We start from the raw sequence: 20,521 nt of genomic DNA, 5'->3' as shown, positions 1-20,521 counted from the left end.
TTTTATCTTACCATCCACAAATGTTCATTTTAAATCTGGTTCTTGACAAGTAGCACTTTTTTTTTTTTCTTTTAATTTTCTAGTTTTGGGGTTCCTCCAGGGGAAAAATAAGGCCTTGTTAATATCAGCTGTTTGCTTCTTTTGCGGAAAGGAGGGAAGAGATGAGAAAAAAGAGTAATACTAAAGTGAAGTGAGTTTACTCTTTCCACACATAGTAAAGAAATAGTCACATGCGCACATCCTTAGAAATATATTTTAATCATTGTGGATAATGTTCAGAGGGAGAAGTTTTACATTATTGAAGACACTGAAATTTTACTTCAGAATAGTTCGCTTTGAAATCTTTCCAGTATATTAATATTTGTGTGGCTGATGACAGTGCAAATGCCGAACCCCGTGGTCACCCATGCTTACTGACAAAGAGCGAGCAATACTTTCGCTGCACTTTATGCCAGATGCATATGGGCACCAGCTAGTTCTAAGGGCCGAATTTGTAGATACATGCTCCTTTATACAAGTGAATATCCTATTTCTGGGTGTAATCCTCATGAAGTTACTATTTGTGAATTACTGAACAGTAGCCCTATTCCTTACCAGGCAGTGTTTAAGTCCAGGTGCTGCGGAGAGACGGGCTGAGGGTACGAGCTTGTGGAGGGTTGGGACAGAAGACTGCTTTGCACCAGAGCAGCTTCTCTGCACTATTTTGTGTGGAAAGATTCAGTCATTTCCACCCAAAGCAATGAAATAAAAAGCTCAGTCAGCCATTTCATCTTGAGATACCCCGCCCTCCAAAACAAATACTAAAAAGAAAATGTAGGTTTTGGCCCATGTGTCTCCCAGTAATTTCCACTGATTAAGTTGATGCTTGTAACTGGGATCTAGACAGGCCATGTTTTGCGAAATATAAGTATCTTTTTTAATTTCAGTAGAGGAAGTTACAAGATTTATGTCGTCCCTTTGATATTTTATTTAACCCAATAACTGCTTGTGAAGGAAGGAGTCTGTTTAGTTTACCTTTGTCCTACATTCAGTTTTAATATCTGATGTTTAAATGAAGGGGGGTTGATCTTTATTCTTAATGATTCATGCTGCCTCAAAGCACAGTGGTTTCTAGTTGTGTGCTGCCTTTCCCACTGGGGGATGCAAACAAAAGAACAATAATTTCAGACTCCTCCTTCAGTTTCCAAGAGAACCTTAGCTGCTCAGGGATAGCTTTGAATTTTAAAAGCATTTTTCTTCCAAATTATGTATTGATTGCACACAAAATAGCAGTGCTGTAATATGCAATTTAAAACAAATGCATGATGGTGCTCATTTGCTTTTAATGCTGCTTTTTCCAGCAGAAAAACAAAAAGTGGATTCTGTTCCCATAAACCAGTCTTGCAAAATCCTTACAAACATTTATTAGTCTAGACACAAAATATTCTCACCCGGCCTCAGCTTGACGATGGCAAAAAAAAAAAAAAAAAAAAAAAAAAAGCAAGCTAATATTGTACTTGGCTGTCAAAAAAGGGGAAGAAAAAAATAAAAAAGAAAAAAAAGCTTGCCCCGGGCTAGTGAACCAGTAACATTTTGCTGGGGCTGCCTGCAACAACAGATGCATCTTATTCCCATGGGGTTTCCAGGCCTGCCTATTCTCTTATGCTAAACTTGGACACTCTCATAAACATTCTCTTTGAGTACCACACCCCAGTTGTATCCTGGGCTCTTTTAATTTGGTTGATTTAATAATGACACTAGACACGTTCGTCTTGCCTCTCCTTACCAATCTTTGTGTTCCCCTATCTCCTCCCAGATATCATTTAACTAATGCATTAATTAAAAAACAATTTTAATATATGGGAACTGGAATAATTGGTAGAAATCAAAATGGTTTAAAACAGGTGATTTAATCACAGTTTAAATCTGCGTGTAGGGAACCTTGATTTAAATGGTTTCTTCTAATCTTGATTTGCATTTGTGCTTTTGATAAGTAAGTTTCATAAATGGCGAATGATTCTCATTGTTTGATATCATAGTAGTTTGCGGAGTTCTGTTTTTTAAAGGGATAAATTGTATCAGTGAATATTCTTTATCAGTCCTTTATCTCAGCATACGCTCAGGGTATTACTTTTTACTTTTTGTCATTTTCTTAGAAAATAGTGAATTATGCGTATCTTGTTTTTCAGATAATGATTAGTTCCCGTTATTCCCAAATTATGTCAAACTGCATTTGATTGGAAATTAAAATTTAATTAAAAATTCCCCTAAACAGCACAACATGTCTGTATTATTAATTAAACTACTGTAAATATGTAGAATATCTGAGAATACGTTTACTCAAGCATGACTCTGTTTTTCTTAATCCTACGCCTGTTTATGAAGCAAAATATGATACTTTTTTTTGTAGTCACTAGATTAAATTTATTGTTTCTGTGATGACGTATCCATGTCTGTCAAGATTTTAGCCCTGGCAGAGCTCATGCTCAAATCTGAATTGGAGACCTTACATAGAAGATAACCTGTTCTGCTTTTTCAACTTGAGGCAGGACACTTCTGTCATTCGGAAAAAAGTTTGTGTCTTCACTCAGTGCAGATGTCTACAAAGCGAATGTCTGTCTATAAGGTTAGTCATTGACTGCCACTATTTCAGTGTTTTCACTAAGGATTTCCAACTTAGTTAACTAAGACAACTTGCTCGTAAAAAAACATAATTATATGAAGTATAACTGTCCATTTTAATACTGATTTTTTTTTCTGAGTGCTTTTATCCCATTAATAAAAACTTACCAGTTTACAGTTAGGACAGTACTTCAGGCAGTCATCGGTGCTCTTAATGAGGATGACTAGTTTAATGTTGGTAAATGAGATGGGTGTTACTCATGTGAGGAAATGTGTTCAGTGTGTTCTTGAAACGTTAATGTAAATTAACAAAGTGTTTCTGACTAAAACTGATTTTGATTTTCCTACTCTAAAGAAGTTTCAACATAATACTGATTCTTCTCTTCCTCCCACCCGACTCTGATGCTGTCTTGTTTTGTGCTGTGTGATATTTTTTTTTAGACTTTTCTGTTGCTTCTTAAATGTGTTTTAATCAACATGTACAGTATTTTTTAATAAAATTCTACTGCCCATTCTCATTTAAATCCGTGAGAGTATGATTTTGACCCTAGGATATTTATGCGGCTTTAAACTACCAATATATTTTAAAACAGAAGTAATCCGATTCTTTGATGGTGTTTAAATCTATTGCAAAAATACAGAAAGCAGCCCCACAGCTATTCATTTTAAGCGCTGTGTTTTAGTTAACTACATACTTTCTACTGAAATCCTATTGTGCTAATTTTCTAGCATTATACTAATACGTGAGAGACAAAAAGTGAAACTGGCTAGTCTGTTTTCAGTAATCCTCTCTCTTCCTTCCCTGCCAGGACAGAACACAGAGGTTTGCGTTTCTCCTGCAAGAGCTGCTCACATGACAGGCAGCTCCAGCAGGATAGGGCAAAAGGTGCAGCCTCTGGCTTGCCTCGGCCAGTGGCTCCCAAACTGGGGATTTTCCTCTCGAGCAGAGCTCTGAGCAGTCAGGAGATGCCTCACGTGTCTGATGGAAAGGCAGTCATGGAGGTGAGGTTCACAGTCAAAGTTTGGGGCATCAGCCTGGTTAACAGGGGGCAGGGAACCAGTCTGGTGGAAGACTTGACAGTTCTTGTTGAGTTACTTTGCTGCCGCATCAAAGTGAGGAGCAATGTGGGACAGCATCAGGCTATTTCTGGGTTCCTAGTCTGGCAGCGCTTGTGAAGCAGAACATGTTAAACATGGTAACTGCACACCTCCTGCTCCCTGTGCCATGGGCTGATACTTGTTCTGGTCTGCTGACTCTTTAAGATCCTTCGTCACTCCATTGTAACTTGAGTACGCAGTCATGTCTCTGACTTCCATCGGTGACTGTACTTCCACATTCAGCTTTTTATTCCACATGTTATACTTGGAAGCCTCTGTAGTCCCCTGTCTTTTACCTTTTTTTGTCACTGGGCTGATTGGCAGTAAACAATGTTTATCCACTCTGTGAATGCATGATGGCGGGGGGGAGAAGAGGGTGGAACAGTCTTTGTCACACACAGAATAAGACATTATCTCCCACAGAAATCAGCGGGAGCATCTGAGGAGTACAGTACAGTACTCAGCAGGGGACTGGAGTCAGGTCACTGTTGCAAATAAAAGTGCTTTGCTTTTCGCAAAGGTTAACTTGGTACACAGTGGTATTTTACTAGATAGTTGAGACCTGCAGAGGCTGTTTATACAGGCAGCTTGGGCTGCCCTCCTTCCTTTTAGTTATAAGCTGAAACATCCCAAAATCCTGCAGAGAAAAATTAAGAGTAGAAGTGATTTCTGGAAATTATCTAGTCCAGCCTCCTGCTCAAAGCAAAGTTAACTGTGAAGATAGATAGGGTTGTTTGGTCTTTTACCAAATTTTGAAAACTTCCAAGGATGGAAATTCCTTAAAAGTTCCCAGCAGATCTGCACCACCTCTCCAGACAACTGGTTACAGTTCCTCGCCAGTGCTGAGATGCTGTTACTCTACCATTACCATGCCCCCAAAGTGATGTTCATCTGTTGCAGACCGAGAGTACGTTGGTGTTGCAGTGAGAGGCAGGTGAACCTGAGCTGGCTCGACAGTCTCACCCTGGTCCTGGCAGTAATTTAGTGCCGCACTGGGAATACAGGCACTTCCAGGCAGTGACCAAGTAACCTGAATATGGGGAGGGAAACTTAAGTGTTATATTTGTGTTGTTAAAGTGCTGCTGCGTGACCAGCATCGGTTGGATCAGGTCAGAGGGTAACATCCTGAAGAACTTCTGTAAGATCAGCTGTGCTTGCAAGCATGAACACAACATTTTTTAGCATTCCACCGGTAGGAAGGAGTCTGTCAGTAGGGACTAGGTGAATTCTTGGTTTTGTCTGTCCTTAATTTATGTGATTCAGTTTACAATTGTAAACTTGTTATGTGACGCTGGAAGCATTCTGGAGCCATGTTAAAAAAAAAACCCAACTGTTAAAATATCAGCTCCCAAGTAATATTTTTTACTTCCTAAGTGGAGAAGCAAATCACGTGGCAAAGAAAAGAAAGTACTTCTTATGCACTCTGCGCTCCTTGACCTCCTCACAAAGCGGTAGCAGACCTAAGAGCCTGGAGGAAACTTTAAGGAGGGCATGGGGTGGGAAGCAGGTGGGTCTGTGGCATGCAGAAGAGGTTCTGAGGAAGCACGTGTGAGCAGAAGCCCGTGCTGGCCTAAGTGGCAGAGGAAGCTCTAAAGAGTAGTTGCAACCTTGATAACGTGCCTTAAAGTCTTCACCTTCACATGCACTAACCTACGTCCATACAATAGAACTGTAATTTTTTTCCTGCTTTTCAAGTGACACTCGCAAGTCCTTGGTTCTTCCTCATTCATAAAACACTGGGTTTATATGTTTGTTTCAAGTATTTTGGGATCCTTTGCAAGTTACTTAAGTTACGGGTCTGTATCCTGGTGTATGCAAGTCTGCACGTACTTGTGGAGCATGCAGCAATGCGTACTAGTGTCACCTGGTAAGTCCATTGTAAGTCCTTGTCTTCAGTTTCTTGTGATGGTTAAAATGAGAATTTCTCGCACATTGTTTCTATTTGGAGGCTGCTTTTGTTCTCTGTTCATTAAGTTTTGGGGGAACATTAAGCTGATTCAAGAGTGGAATTTTCACAGTGAGGAGGGAAACAAGGAGGGGAAAAGAGGCAATCTCAATGTCAAAGCTGTATTATCTTTCTTTTTCTGAACAGCTCTGCGCCTCAGGGATTTGACATAGGAACTTGAGATTTGGCAAGGATCTAGCCCTGAGGTCTGAGAAATGCATTCCGCTGTTTAAAAAAAAAAATTTAAAAATCGGCAGAATTATGAGTCATAATGTATCACCACCTTTTCGTATCCAAGGTAGAATTTACAGGATATTTTGTCACCTGCTCTTGATCATGTTTTTATGCCCCTCATGCACATTTGCAGGCTGCTTTAAACCACCTGTATTAAGGGGATTCTTCTCCTCCATTTATCTACGTTATTGTATTGGCATCAGCGTAGTCCTTACGCTGCTGCTTCTTGTGCTCCTGCAAATGCCAGTGGCCTAGCAGGAGGTATGAAAGCGTTGGGAGCTGGTAAGCCCTGAGACCTGGTCCCACTTGTTAAAGGGTAGAGAGCTCCCAAGACTGTTAATTGCTGTTGCGAAGATATCATTTTGCTATGGTGAGAAGCAAATATTAATGAAAGCAGATAGCAGCCGATTGGAAATCTGGTTTCCAATGTGACGAGGGCATGTACAGTTAGTTGCAATCAGTGGAGGAGGGGGAGAGGAGAGGGAGACAATCTGTGCTGAGCTGTGTCACCTTTAAAAGCGCGGGGGTTCCTGTATAGCACGAGGGATGATTAGAGAATGAGTCGGGTTATCTAGCAGAGGAGACCATCTGTAGGACTGCTGCTTTGGTCTCTGAAGAAGCTGAAAGGTGTCTGGGGACACGAACTCCCGGAAGTGAAAAGGTCTTGTACTTCCAGCACTAGACTAGGGCCTGGGAAAACGAAGGTCTCTAGAAATATTTTATCTGGGAAACAAAAAAAGGCAGATTCAAGTCAAAAGGAACATTTTGTGAAATCGTGTCTGTGCCAGATTGTTTCATTTTGAAGAAGGAAATCCCAGGAGAATAAAACCTTTTGTTTTGACGTTTTAAGGAGAAACTTTTTTGATAAACAATTTTTAAAATTAACGCTTTTTACTGTCTTATTTTTTTTAAAAGCCAATATCAAACATTTTGGGAGTTGAATTAAATATTTATTCAACCCAAAACACATTTAAAAATCTTTTCATGTCAATAATTTATTTCTTCCTCCTTTTCTTTTTCTATGTAACAGCACAGCAAGCAAAACAAAACAGAGCTGTAACTATGGAAAAAAGGATCCCTAACTCTGCTGCTGTTTTATTGGGTATGATAAGCATTTACATAAGTCTGATACTCGCTTTCAAGAATAGTCACGCAGAGATGTCTGATGTTAAAAGTACTGAGTGCTCACAACTTGAATTGAACATTTAGAGGTAGAAAAACCCACCAGACCTGCCTATGTGAAGTTTAGCTGCCAAGGTGACCGGGTGACGTACAAAATACATGCTTATGTGACTGAGGAGCCCAGACACGCACCACACATCTCAAAGGCACTTCTTTGTAAGTGCACCCCTGATTGCTAAGTACTTGTCGTGTTTGATCAGTAGCTTCTGTATGATCAGACATAAAAACTGCTTATAGGTTTGTGTGTCAAAAGCAGTGGCACAAGTTACTGTGCTCGCTGTACAGCTACCTGGGGCATATTTTGTAATAGAGAAAGATAATCTAGGTCATTTAGTGGTTGCTTTTGGCCCGAAAATCTGAAGTTTACTTTGATGGAACCTGCTTGTTACCCAATAAAACCAGTGGGGGTTAGGAGGTGACCAAGAGTCTAGTCGCATGTCCTGTGGCAGGCTCCTTTCAGCCTCCGCTGGGCTTCGTGTTGGCTTCCCAGTGCTCCAGCACAGGTCTGGTTTGGCACACCGTGAAGCTGCATGTGGGCAGGCAGTACAGTACCTTTTGGTATGTGCCTTCCTTCCTCCTTACAAATCGTAACGTGGCAAGGACCCTAATCATGCCCTTATCTTTGTAGCACATGTCAAGTCCTGCTGAAATCAGTTTCACAAGTTTCACTCCTATGTTGAATTAGAACCAGACCTCATTTTAAAACGGGAACCAGATGTGAATATTGCAGGGTTTAGATGGAGGTGGCTTTATTTTGGAGTCATAAGCAGCAGTGCCCTCTGAAGTTTGCAGGTAATGAACAACTGAAGAAAATGGTACTATAAAACAAAGTCCTTCACCCTTCTCGCTGAGCGGCAGCACAGATCAGAGCAGATTAGTTTATACTGAGCCCTGTGCGGAATAGTTTTTGACAAGGATACATCTACTCTGAATAAAGGATAATAGTTAGAAGGAGGATAAACAAAGGATCGACAATTGCATATTGTCATGGATTAATCAGAAGCTATAAGAAGACAAAACAACGTTTTCTGTGTTGGGAGGGATTGTAGGCAATTTGTAATCTAGGTGATTTTAAAAGTTAGAAGCAGTTTCTGTTGCTTCATCTTCTCCTGAGCCACCCTATTTGTGCATATTCTTAAAATCACATTATATGGGTTTGGATTTTTTGTTGGCACGCTTTTCCTGCACACTGGATGGAAATGTCATACAGCAAGCAGGGAGAAATGGCTTTTCATGAAGCACACAACCTGCACACACAGTGAACGCTTTCTGTAATCTCATTTGTTTTCTTGCTGCGTCAGCTACTCATATTTGGGGGAGGGAAGGAAGAGGTGGGTAAAAAATTTGTGCTAGAAACAGGTTTTTACATGTGTCTTGTGATGTCAACCCTTTGTCTTTTTCTTCTCAAACTGTAATCAAAGGGGCAGAAGGTTTTTGCATGCATTTAGAAAATATTTGTATAAATCTTTATCCAAATCTGCTGTAGAGACAACTTTAAATGTTGAGCTCCACTCTGGAGAATAAATCTGTCTTAATACAATTATTAATGAAGTGGGATTATTAACTGTTTATGGTCTGTTTCTGAAGAGCAGTGTCCTGAGCAATTGCCTGCTCAAAAATAAAATATGAGATCCTGGACCTTCAAAAAAGTATGCCTGCACTTACCTTTTTATGTTCCTACAAAAATGTCTGGTTTGTGGGCTGTTTTTTCTAGGAGTGTCAATTGTATGAAAATCTGAAGTAAATTTACAGAAGGGGATTCCAGTGATGAATGTCTTGAGAAATTAAGAGTGCAACTAATTGAAAGGTTTTCTCTTTAATTTTTTTCATTGAAAAATGCTGCTTTGACATAAAGCAAACACCTGAAATACTTCACTACAAACCAAATTTCAATATCAACACGAGGAATAAAAACACAGTCCAGATAAAAATAGAAAATCTTAAACAATATTGAGTCATGTACGTGACTCTAAAAGTATGTAAGGGACAAGCCAAAGCAATCTCTGAACCATTAGTGGTGATCTTCAGGAATTCATGGAGGGTGGGGGCAGGTCTCAGCGAACTTGGGACAGGCAAACATAGCACCTGCTCTTAAATGAGGGAGGGGCATGAGCAGAGGAAAACATGTAGGGAATCACAGAGCAGTTAACGGAATTTTCATTCCCAGGACAATACAGGAAGAATTTACCAAAAATCAGTCTGTAAGAACCTAGGGAATTGTAACGATTGATCAAAGCTAGACTATGTCAAGCCAATCACAGAGTCAAAGAATCACAGAATGGTAGGGGTTGGAAGGGACCCCTGGAGATCATCTAGTCCAACCCCCTGCCAGAGCAGGGTCACCTAGAGCAGGTTGCACAGGAACGCGTCCAGGTGGGTTTGGAACGTCTCCAGAGACGGAGACTCCACCACCTCTCTGGGCAGCCTGTTCCAGTGCTCTGCCACCCTCAGGGTAAAGAAGTTCCTCCTCATGTTTAGGTGGAACTTCCTATGCTTGTGTTTGTGCCCATTGCCTCTTGTCCTGTCACTGGGCACCACTGAAAAGAGCCTGGCCCCATCCTCCTGACACCCACCCTTTAAGTATTTATAAGTGTTGATAAGATCCCCCCTCAGACATCTTTTTTCCAGACTGAAGAGACCCAAATCCCTCGGCCTTTCTTCATAAGAGAGGTGTTCCAGTCCCCTAATCACCTTCGTAGCCCTAAATCCGATTTCATGTTTTGCTGGAGTAATTGGCATACTGGAATGGGATGTTGCAAACCTTACTGAAGTCAAGATACATGACAGGGTCCCACACGGCATTCCTGTGGGCAGGAGTACAGGAGAGGTGTTTTAGAGGAACTGAAGTACAAGGGTGATGCATAATTGGTTTGATAAAACTACTGGAGTGTGAGTTTTCATAATCCCCTGGTAAACTGAGAGAACGTGTCAAACAGGGTGCTAGAGATGGAATAGTCCCGTTAGCAAGGAGAAGGGAACAGAGGTGTCCGTGGAGGAAGGAAGGCTGGGAAGGGTTGCAAGCATCTCGCTTTGTTGAGATTTTAGCGAAAGCTGTTGTAGCTCTTCTTAGCCCTGAATTAAACAGGGTTTTGAAATCACAACATTTTTAAAAAAAAAAAAAATTAATAAAAATTTCTTACATAGCGTAGTCAGAAGAGCATAGATGCAGCTTTCTTTTTCTGGGACCTGCTTGCATCAAAGAAAGGTGTTGCTCCGTTGGTAAACAATGGGAGGAGATGGGATAATTTGCCTGTGGACCATGAGCCAAGCTGAACCACAGCGAACAGAGATGTGATACAAAGATTTAGTTAAAAGGCTGCAGGTGATGCAATTGCACATGGACCTGTAGGCCTGCAGGCACTGTGAACACTACTGGGTAAATGAGGGAGCTGGAGAAAACCACTTACTGATTTGTTGGATGAGTTTCCCATTTTATTTGTTATCTCCAGCCTTATCTCAAGCGTGCTTCAACATTGTACGTCAGGTCAAACCTTGCTTTCACTTGCGCTCTGTGTCATCCCAGAACAGGACCCTCTGCAAGCCCTTAAGCTCGCTCAGGCTGCCCTTCGTAGGGTTGACACACTGCAGAGTACCACAGTCACTTTTCAAACTGCAACTTCAGTCAGTAAAACTAGCTGTTAAGTAGCTTTTGAAAATGGGCATTTCTGGCATTTCTGAAATTTTACTCAAGATCGCAGAAAGATTAGGTAATACCACCCAGCTCTTCCCCAAGAGCATTGCTCAACATTGAGTCTTGGCAGTTGTCTTCCTTTTGTGAAGAGCCCTCTAGCCCTACAGAGCAGCAGTACGGTTAATAATGCTCTACCTCTCATCCCTCAGGACACCGAGACAAATGGATCCATTTAGCTTTGCTTCATGGTTCCCTCACTGCAAAGATAAATGAGATGGCCTGCAATACATACTTTGTATATACATTAAAATAAATATCTTTTACACTTGTGTGCAGTTTTACAGACTGCCAGCATTAACTTGTGGAAGAAGGGTATCTTTCAACCTCAGTACTATTAAATAATTGTCATCCTGGAATGATGATTACCCAGGATTTATTGAGCATTGTCAGTGTCCTTAATACCATGTAACCGTATCCTTGGCATAAAAAGCCTGTCATGTCAGGCTATGCACTTTGGATGTAGGCACAGAAATAGTGGGGAGGATGACTGTTAAAAATATTTGGGGAGGATTTTTATGAAAAAGCGAGGTGAGGCCCACAGAACCAGAGCTTATGGAGCAGCCCTGGCTGGCAGCTGTGGATGAATACTTTTGTCTTTTGCCTAAAGAAAAAATGTGAAGCTAAGAATTATTTATCTTCCTTCCTAGCCACATCCTCTGCCCTCCCCTAATCAAAAAAGAAAGAATCATCTTATCATACAGTGAAAAGTAGTATTTCTTTCCCCCTTCCGTTTCTTGTAGCTGCCTTTCTTCCTTTTACACTGTTCTTTTTTCTTTAAGACTTCGTCATGAACAAAGCAGACCTTCTGTTTTTTAACCTGTTACATGCTGTTTCCTTTCTAAACCTTCTGAAACTGCTACTTAGTATTCCCCTTGAACTTGAGTGTGCCCCCACTTCGCAAAATAGATGATGTTCCACTGTCTAAAAATTCATGTACCTGTGGGATTTCTGGCATGAGAAATCAGTGTCTGATTTTATTTCAAGATGAAAAGCTATTACAGAGATTACAACCCTTTGCAGAAGTTTGTGCATCATTTCTAACAAATTAGTTGTGGTCCCTGTGGGATAAAATTCACTCTAGTCTATGCTATTTATTGTTATATTTGTTCTCTGAATTTCAGTAGGCCTCAACATTGTATGATGGTGCTTTAGTTTTTCTTAGTAATGTATAAGGAATTCTAAAAAGAGAATACATAATTTTGTTTGGCTTCTGCTTGCTACATCAGTCTCTAATGCTTTTTCTCTCTGGTATAGTTCACACAATCAGTCATGTCCCTGTTAATGCAGAGAGGCATGAAAACAGATTTTAGTTAATTGCCATGTGCTAGCAATCAACTTTTATTGGTTTGGGATTGGTCTTCAATTGGAGGATGACATTTGGGGAGCTAGGAAGAAAGGATAGTCATCTTTTGTCTGTCAAAGTGCCTTAAAAAGGCGTTGTTTTGCCTGTTTTCAGACTTGGGAGAAAGGCCCTGCACGTGCTCATACTCACATACTTACTGCAATAGAAAAATGCTCTAAACCTGCCTTTTCTGGGACCCTTCACAACTTCTGATATGAAAGACATGGCAGAATCAGTGGTGGAGGTGTCCTACTGGGGTTGAGTTTGTGATAGGAAGGACTTGAGCTTACAGGGCAGTCGAGAAGCGTAGGCAAAGCAGTCCAAAGGCAAGACTGCAAAAATTATGTAGGACAACTGACCTCAGCGTTGCACCAAGATTTAAAAAGGCTTCTGAAGAAAGGGAAACAGTCAGAAAGTTACCTGTTTTACACCATCCTATGTTTTATGCCTTTCACTGCATCGATGTGAACTAAATCAAATTTCAGCCTGTAATAAATGGATTGGATTTTGCTGTTCTTAACTTAGCTTTGAGTATCTCTTTTTGGTCTGCTGGTTTCTGGGGATGAACAGTGGCAGACTGAACGCCAATGGACTGAATTACCTTAAGCCAAAATATATAGCAGAATAGAAGTTACTCTTTAAATTGAACTAATTCCACTGTTTCTTCTTTGCTACAGGTGGTGGAAGTGGACTTTAAAACAGTGTGTCTCAACATTTCATCCTCAACTATCTATTTTTAATCTGATTGCACTACAGAAGAAAAGCTGCTAATGGGATAAATGTTGAGACTTTACAAGAACTGACTTGAAGCACCCAAAGCCATTATTATTAATCGAGAAGAGCTTGAAGCTAAGTCTGACTCTGACCAGTCAGTATCATTTTCGCGTAACAGGCATGGCAAGTAAACGAAAATCAACAACACCGTGCATGGTCTTAGCCAACGAGCAAGATCCGGATCTAGAAATGGTATCAGACTTGGAGGAAGGACCACCTGTACTCACGCCAGCAGATAACCCTACAGCAGAGAGCGTAACAAGTGATGAGGATGCTCATGAGTACGTGGATTCAGACAATCAGAAAAATACAAATAAAGTAGAAGGTGGTTACGAGTGTAAATACTGTACTTTTCAAACTCCAGATCTCAATATGTTTACTTTTCATGTGGATTCAGAACATCCCAACGTAGTATTAAATTCATCCTATGTTTGTGTAGAATGCAATTTCCTTACCAAAAGATACGATGCTCTCTCAGAACATAATTTGAAGTACCACCCTGGAGAGGAGAATTTTAAATTGACCATGGTGAAACGTAATAATCAGACAATCTTTGAACAAACAGTAAACGATCTCACTTTTGATGGGAGTTTTGTTAGAGAAGAAAACACTGAACAGGCTGACTCTTCTGAGGTGCCCTCTTCAGGCATCTCAATTAGCAAAACTCCTATTATGAAAATGATGAAAAACAAACCCGAGACTAAACGTATCGCTGTTTTCCACAATGTAGTTGATGACATTCCTGGTGAAGAAAAGGGAACTGAAAATGAGCCAAACTCTGAAGAAGTAGTAGCAGAAAACCCACCGCCAGCAGTTTCTGAGTCAAAAGCGAGCCATTCGGTTGTTTGTAGTGCAGCAGACGTGGCCAGTGCAGTAGTGACTCCAGCACCAGTGCTTCAGCCTGGGGTGGCACAGGTTATAACCGCTGTTACAGCTCCACAGAACTCAAACCTGATTCCAAAAGTCCTAATACCTGTAAATAGCATTCCAGCCTATAATACCGCTTTGGATAACAATCCTCTTTTGCTTAACACCTACAACAAATTCCCATATCCAACCATGTCGGAAATCACTGTTCTTTCCACTCAAGCTAAGTACACAGAGGAACAGATTAAAATATGGTTTTCTGCCCAGCGTCTGAAACACGGTGTGAGCTGGACGCCGGAGGAAGTGGAGGAAGCAAGGAGGAAACAATTTAACGGCACAGTGCATACTGTGCCACAGACAATTACCGTTATTCCAGCACACATTTCTGCCGCTAGCAATGGTTTGCCTTCAATTTTACAGACATGCCAAATAGTTGGTCAGCCAGGACTTGTTCTCACTCAAGTTGCAGGTGCAAATACGTTACCAGTAACAGCCCCAATAGCTTTGACTGTAGCGGGAGTCCCAAACCAAACACAGTTACAGAAGAGTCAGATTCACACCGCCCAGCCTGTTGCAGAAACGAAACAAGTAGCTGCTGTTCCTGCCCCTCAGCCTATCAAAAATGAGTCCGCGCTGATAAATCCTGACTCCTTTGGCATCCGAGCAAAAAAAACAAAGGAACAACTGGCAGAATTGAAAGTCAGCTACCTTAAAAATCAGTTCCCTCAAGATTCAGAAATTGTTAGACTTATGAAAATTACTGGCCTGACTAAAGGGGAGATCAAAAAGTGGTTCAGTGATACACGCTACAATCAGAGAAACTCAAAGAATAATCATGGGATTCATCTCAACAGTGATTCATGTGCCACCATTGTTATTGATTCAAGCGATGAAATGAATGAGTCCCCAACGGGAGTCACTCCACAGAGCAAGTCATCGTGGAGCACTTTTCCTGATTTCACCCCACAGAAATTCAAAGAGAAGACAGCTGAACAGCTGCAAGTCCTCCAAGCAAGTTTTCTTAATAACCCTGTCCTTACCGATGAAGAGATGAATAGGTTAAGAGCCCAAACCAAACTGACCAGGAGAGAGATTGATGCCTGGTTTACAGAAAGAAGGAAATCAAATGTCTTGAAGGAAGAGGGAGCTGACTTGAATGAAGGCAATGCTGGCAGCTCAAAAGAAGAGGCTGGAGAAACATCTGTGGGAGATGGAGCAGCAGGAGCAAAATCAGGGTGTTCCACTTCAAGCAAAATAGGCAAAAAATCACCAGAGCAGTTGCATATGCTTAAAAGTTCCTTTGTCCGTACTCAGTGGCCATCTCCACAAGAATACAACAAGCTGGCAGAAGAAACTGGGCTCCCAAGGTCAGAGATTGTGAGCTGGTTTGGAGATACTCGCTATGCCTGGAAAAATGGTGGATTGAAATGGTATTATTATTACCAGAGCGCCAACGCAAACAGTCTGAATGGGCAAGGCTTTGCAAGGAAGAGAGGGAGAGGAAGACCAAAAGGGAGGGGGAGAGGGAGGCCTCGGGGGAGGCCTCGGGGAAGCAAGAGGTTAAATTGCTGGGACAGAGGTGTGTCTGTCATAAAATTCAAAACTGGAACAGCAATCCTGAAGGACTACTATATGAAGCACAAATTCCTTAATGAGCAAGACCTCGATGAACTGGTAGCCAAATCTCACATGGGATATGAGCAGGTCAGAGAGTGGTTTGCAGAAAGGCAAAGAAGATTAGAACTTGGAATAGAGCTGTTTGATGAGAATGAAGAGGAAGAAGAAATGCTGGAAGATCAGGAAGATGAGGAAGAAACGGATGATAGTGATACTTGGGAACCCCCCCGACATGTTAAGCGTAAACTTTCAAAATCAGATTGATGTGCAATTTGGGATTTGGGGGCCAAAAACCTATGAATTAGGTTTGATGTTACAGTGAAGAGCCAACTGATTTTTCATGGCCTTCAGTTTAGCAAGCACCTGCTTAGCATCTTTCTTCCACCTAAAAGAACATGGGCGAGATGCTACCTGTGCAGGCAACAACTGTTTGCTTCCTTGCTACAAGAGATGGACATCCTCAGGCCTAGCCTAGGACATGGGGTTATAAACCAGATCCAGTTCAGCTCCTCCTCTTCCACATTACCAGTGGGAAGGTTGATGTTCATCATTCATGTGACTGCTTCTCAATATTTAATTGCCTTATGTTGTTTAATTCCAAAAAACACACAGACGCATTTTTTCGTTGATGTAGGGGAACATTGCCTGCTCATGAAGGAGGAAAATACAAAAACCTAAGACGCCGTTTTGCAGACATCGCTTCACCTGAAAGGTTTCAAGGCCTGGGTTTATTTCTTAAGGAAAGAGTTCAAAACAAAAGAGAAGGGGAAAAGTGTGACAAAGGAATCAATGAACCTAGGGGTGAGGATTGCTTGGTTTAAGAAAATGAGGTGCTATTGGCACCTTTTGCGTATCTTCGGAGTGGTTTGGGTTTACAGAACTTACGCTGAAATGTTCCTTGTTGATAATTATGAGCTAACCGAATGAGTCTAATGCTAGAAGATGCTTTTCGTTACATTTAATCAGTGTATCCTACATCAATTTAATTTAAATGCCTGACAGACTTGATGCAGTTGATAGTAACATTCGTTTTTAGCTTGTGCATTCTTTCCTTTGTTGGAAATGGTAAGAAAAGTATGTATATTTCTAGCTACAAAGAATAATTTCTTGAAATTTTACACTGAATTTTAAGGTAAACACGAGGCGGAAGCTGCCTAAAAGCCGTTCAGAGTTGCTTAGGGTTTCTTAAGGAATACACAGATACAGAGACGAAAAGCGTCTTCAGGTGCTAGTAAGAAAGGTTTTCAAGTAAGTTGTGGCAACGACATGATGTGTAATTCTCAAACAAAATGAAGTTATATGGCTTTTAGATGCTTAGGAATGATAAACATACTGGTGTTTAATTGTTCTTCAGCGACAGCTCAGTTGAATGATTTGCGTGCAAGTTTAGCTTAAATTCATCCTGATGGATTGAGCTCACCACTGTGCTGATTGTTCCTAGGGCTGCTGGTGAACGCACTTATTTGTAGAGGTGGTTCGATCTACCTGAACTGAACTCCAGAAATACTTTAATCTGATGCAAAACATCTACATCTTGAATAAGCGTCTTTAAAACAGAAAAACAAACAAACAAAAAAGCCATTTAAAACATTGAAAGCGTAGAAGAGTTTGAATTACCGACTTAAAAACAATGGGCCGAATTCACAGAAGTTAGTTGAGGCAGGTGTCTGGCATCCCAGAGAACTGGTACTCAGAGGACGAGTAGTTTGTGTTCTTGCTACTGTCAGTCTGCATTTTTTAGGGATAAGTTACTTTATATTTAGATGTCAGAAGATGAATCGCTGCTGCTGTTGCCAGCATTGTCTGCTTTTACATTGGCACTAACAGAAAGGATACTTGCAGTCTCCTTTTGCACATCTGTCAGCATCTTCTCTGTAGGCTTGTGCATCTGATGACCAATGAGAGACAGATTAGTATAGAGAAAATGTGTCCTAATTTTTCCATGTTTCCAAGAACCTAATCTGGAATTACTCATTCTGCCTCACTGTGATAACTGCCAAAAGACCAAGAAAGTCCTTTTAGTCATGATTTTCTGAAGCAGAGGAGTCCACATTAAATCTGTTTTTCATACGTGATTGTGGGGGAAACCCAGGTCAAAGCAAGAAAGGGCATAATGTCTGACAGAAAAAAAAGATATTGTTAACTCACCTTCCTCTCTGGACACTTGTAGCTGCCCTTCTGCTCCCAGATTGAACAGGCTGCCTGAGTTGCAGGAGGATGTTCTGTGTGAAAGCCATTTACCAGGGTGAGCTCTTCTGACTATTTGAGATGTACTGGAAAGAAAAAGGCAACGGCTTTTGGTGCGTGACACGAATTTGATGATGAAACTATTTCCTGGCTTCCAAGACTCAAATGGGTGAGGCACAGAGTGGCCAGCGGTGCTAGAGAGGACTAGCCAAGAACCCCTCAGTTTAACTTTGGGGTGGAGCAGAAGCAAAATTGTGTTGTCAGCGTATTTCACTGGAGTGCTTATGACTCTGGATGTGACCTGGTGTAAGAGAGATCAGGATCTGGCCTCTTCAGCATTGACTGCTCTATGTGGTTGGGAGGTATTCTTGTTTGGCTGGTCATGGTATGGATGAGGACGTTGTAGATGCCAGCAGATATAAGAAAGACTTGCGTTAGCTTCAAGCTCTGCTGGGAATACAGGGTCAAAAATCAGTGCTTGCTGAGTGGGAAAGGACAAATCTAGTAGGGAAAGAGATGCTATTTTTAAGTTTCCAAAAATATTAAAGCAGATCCTTAAAATCCTTGGGAATATGCCTCTAGCAAGCAAAGTCTGGAGTTGCCTTAATCCCTAAAGTTGACCCAGAATTAATTTTCTTTCAAAAAAAACCAAAACACCCAAGCAACCTGTCCAAATAAATATCTCCATTTTTTGTTAGCAGAGACTGCATTTAGGTTAGCTTTAAATCACACCTTTAATAGATGGGAAAAAATAAAGATCCAAGTTAATTATATGATTAAACTGGGAAATTTTCCATTTTGGCAGTGTTCTGTTAAATAACACTAAGCTATAATGGTAGGCCTTAGCACATCTGGTCTGAAAAACACAGGAAGAGGAAATACATTGTTTATCAGACTAAATATAGTTGGATTGGACGTCTTCTTTCATTAAAATAGTCAGAGATGGTGGCTGATGTATACTGGGCCAGATTTTCAGTTGCTGTAAATGTTACAGTTCCGTGTATTCCACTGGTTAGAATAGTATTTACAGCCCATTGAGGAACATCATCTCTTTGCAGAATACAATATTTAAATTAAACCATGTGCTGTGGGTTGGCTAATGAGAGATACAGAGTACCCACATTTCCTTTGGGGCAGATGCATATTGTAAACCTTTCACTTGTGCCAAGGATGAGAAAAATCTGGGTGGGTTCAGCCTGAAGACAGCAGTTGTATGCATTCATTATTGCTCATTAATTACCAGTTTAGTATATATTTGCACTGCATACTGGGAGAGAGGGGAAACTCCTTACGGAGGCCTCCCGCATCAAGACTGGCAGGAAAAGCATTGGAAAGAGCTGTCAGCCTGCTGGTCTGTTTTGTCTGTGAATTGTGGTCTCGGCTGGTGGGAACTCAAAGCTACTGGTAACAGCAGTTTATTAGCCCAGATTCATCTCAGCCAGCCTTAGGCCACACTGCTCCTTGCCTAGGTGCTCAAGGTGGACACACTTTATAGTCAGCTGAGAGAAACAGAAGTCACCTGATGGGTGGAGAGAGTACAGCGCCTTCTCATTCTCCTCCAGTTACACAGAGGACACTTCCTGAGCTGAAGCACATCAGCAAATGTCTTGCTTTGTGATGAATCTGAGCATCGCTGTGCTCATCAGCAGGGCTCCCCTGCAGCCTGGCTCCCTCTTGTAGCTCACACACACCTGCAAGGTGTTTTGGAAGCCACGTGGACTGAGCTACCTTGACAGCAGGGAGGGAAGGGGCAAGAAAGTACGTCTGCCCTGGGGTGACTGTCCATGTGGGGTTTTGTTGCTTTCCCTGCTCAGTGAAGAGCTGTGTGTAGATGAGCCTGTGGCATGTTTTCTGTATTTCTGCAGAGCTTCCCCTCTTAGGCTTGCACTAGTTATGAGCCACCCTTCAGTGACGGTGAGATGAAGAAACTCTTTGATCTTGCTCAGATCTTACTCCAGGTAGCTGGTTGGGAGCACTGTTTCAGATTCAGCTGTGAGCACCAGTTCCTTTAGAGCTAAGGTAGAGCTTTCCTCCTCATCTGCTGTTTCTGCCAGGAGTACCTGATCCGATGATGCTAGTTATTGCTGTCTCTGGGATGCAGCTAAAGAGAGAATAAAGATAATCCTGTGCCTGAATGGAGAGGGAGAAGGACTAAGAGAAAGCAAGCAGTGTCACAGCTGGATGAGGCATCCACTGTCACTATATCGTGCGGCTTCATAGCATGTTTTGCTCTTGCTTCTGAGTACAGTGCAAGAGCATGGTTCCATCTTAAACAGCGCTGTCTTCCCAGCGTTAACCTTTCAATGACCGCAAGGTTAGTGTTTGTTGTAAAAAGAAAGTCAGATCTATTCCTCCCCGGAGGCTTGAATGAACTGAGAGAGTGCTGGCCTGTAAGGAGTGGAATGAAGGGAAGATGCAGGAGCTTGAAGGCTCTTGACTTTTGCTTGCCCTGCAGAATTCACATACCTAAAAGTTGATAAGCAAAACAAGTTTTACCCTTGCTGTTCTGACAGAACAAGTGAAGTATTGCAGTCACTCATTTTTAGCACATAGAAATCTCTGCTTTGTTTTGAAAGCAAAGGAGAGGAAAAATACCTAGTACCTCATGATTAGAATTTAGTGGATTATCTCTAATACGCTATAGTAGATGAGGCCATTTCCTTTTTTAAACTTGTCCAGTACCATTTTAAAAATTGATTTTTTCATTACATTATATGCAGTATGGTGTCTGCTGTAACTTTGATTATTGGGAAGGAGACTCTTGCAATGCCCGTACATGACATGAAATAATTTTTTCCAATGCATGATTTGCTGACTCTGGGCAAAAGCCTGTTTTCTTCCTGCTCGCCAAGGAACTCTTGAGGCAGGCAAATGCACTCCCTTCTCCTCTACAGAGCAGAGAAAGCATTTCTGGAACCCATACGAAGTGATTCATGGCCTTATGCAGTCCCCGTAGGCCAGAAAGCCCAAAGATGCAGGCACT

General features: G+C 41.5%; 1 protein-coding gene across 6 annotated transcripts in view; it reads left to right on the top strand.

Annotated features, from left to right (window-relative positions):
• Nucleotides 1-20,521, top strand: part of ZHX1 (zinc fingers and homeoboxes 1) — a 30,282-nt gene that overhangs the window by 6,661 nt on the left and 3,100 nt on the right. For all 6 annotated transcript variants that reach the window (XM_074577767.1, XM_074577763.1, XM_074577765.1 and 3 more), the window contains exon 3: nt 12,771-16,152. In XM_074577767.1, coding sequence (XP_074433868.1) covers nt 12,988-15,615 — 2,628 coding nt within the window. In that variant the 5' untranslated portion in view covers nt 12,771-12,987 and the 3' untranslated portion in view covers nt 15,616-16,152. The remainder of the gene's footprint in view (nt 1-12,770; nt 16,153-20,521) is intronic.

The sequence above is a fragment of the Larus michahellis genome, chromosome 2 (assembly GCF_964199755.1).
Source record: "Larus michahellis chromosome 2, bLarMic1.1, whole genome shotgun sequence".
In the NCBI taxonomy this organism is placed as follows: Eukaryota; Metazoa; Chordata; class Aves; order Charadriiformes; family Laridae; genus Larus; species Larus michahellis.
Note: the sequence above shows the minus strand (reverse complement) of the source record. Positions and strands in the feature narration are given on the sequence as shown.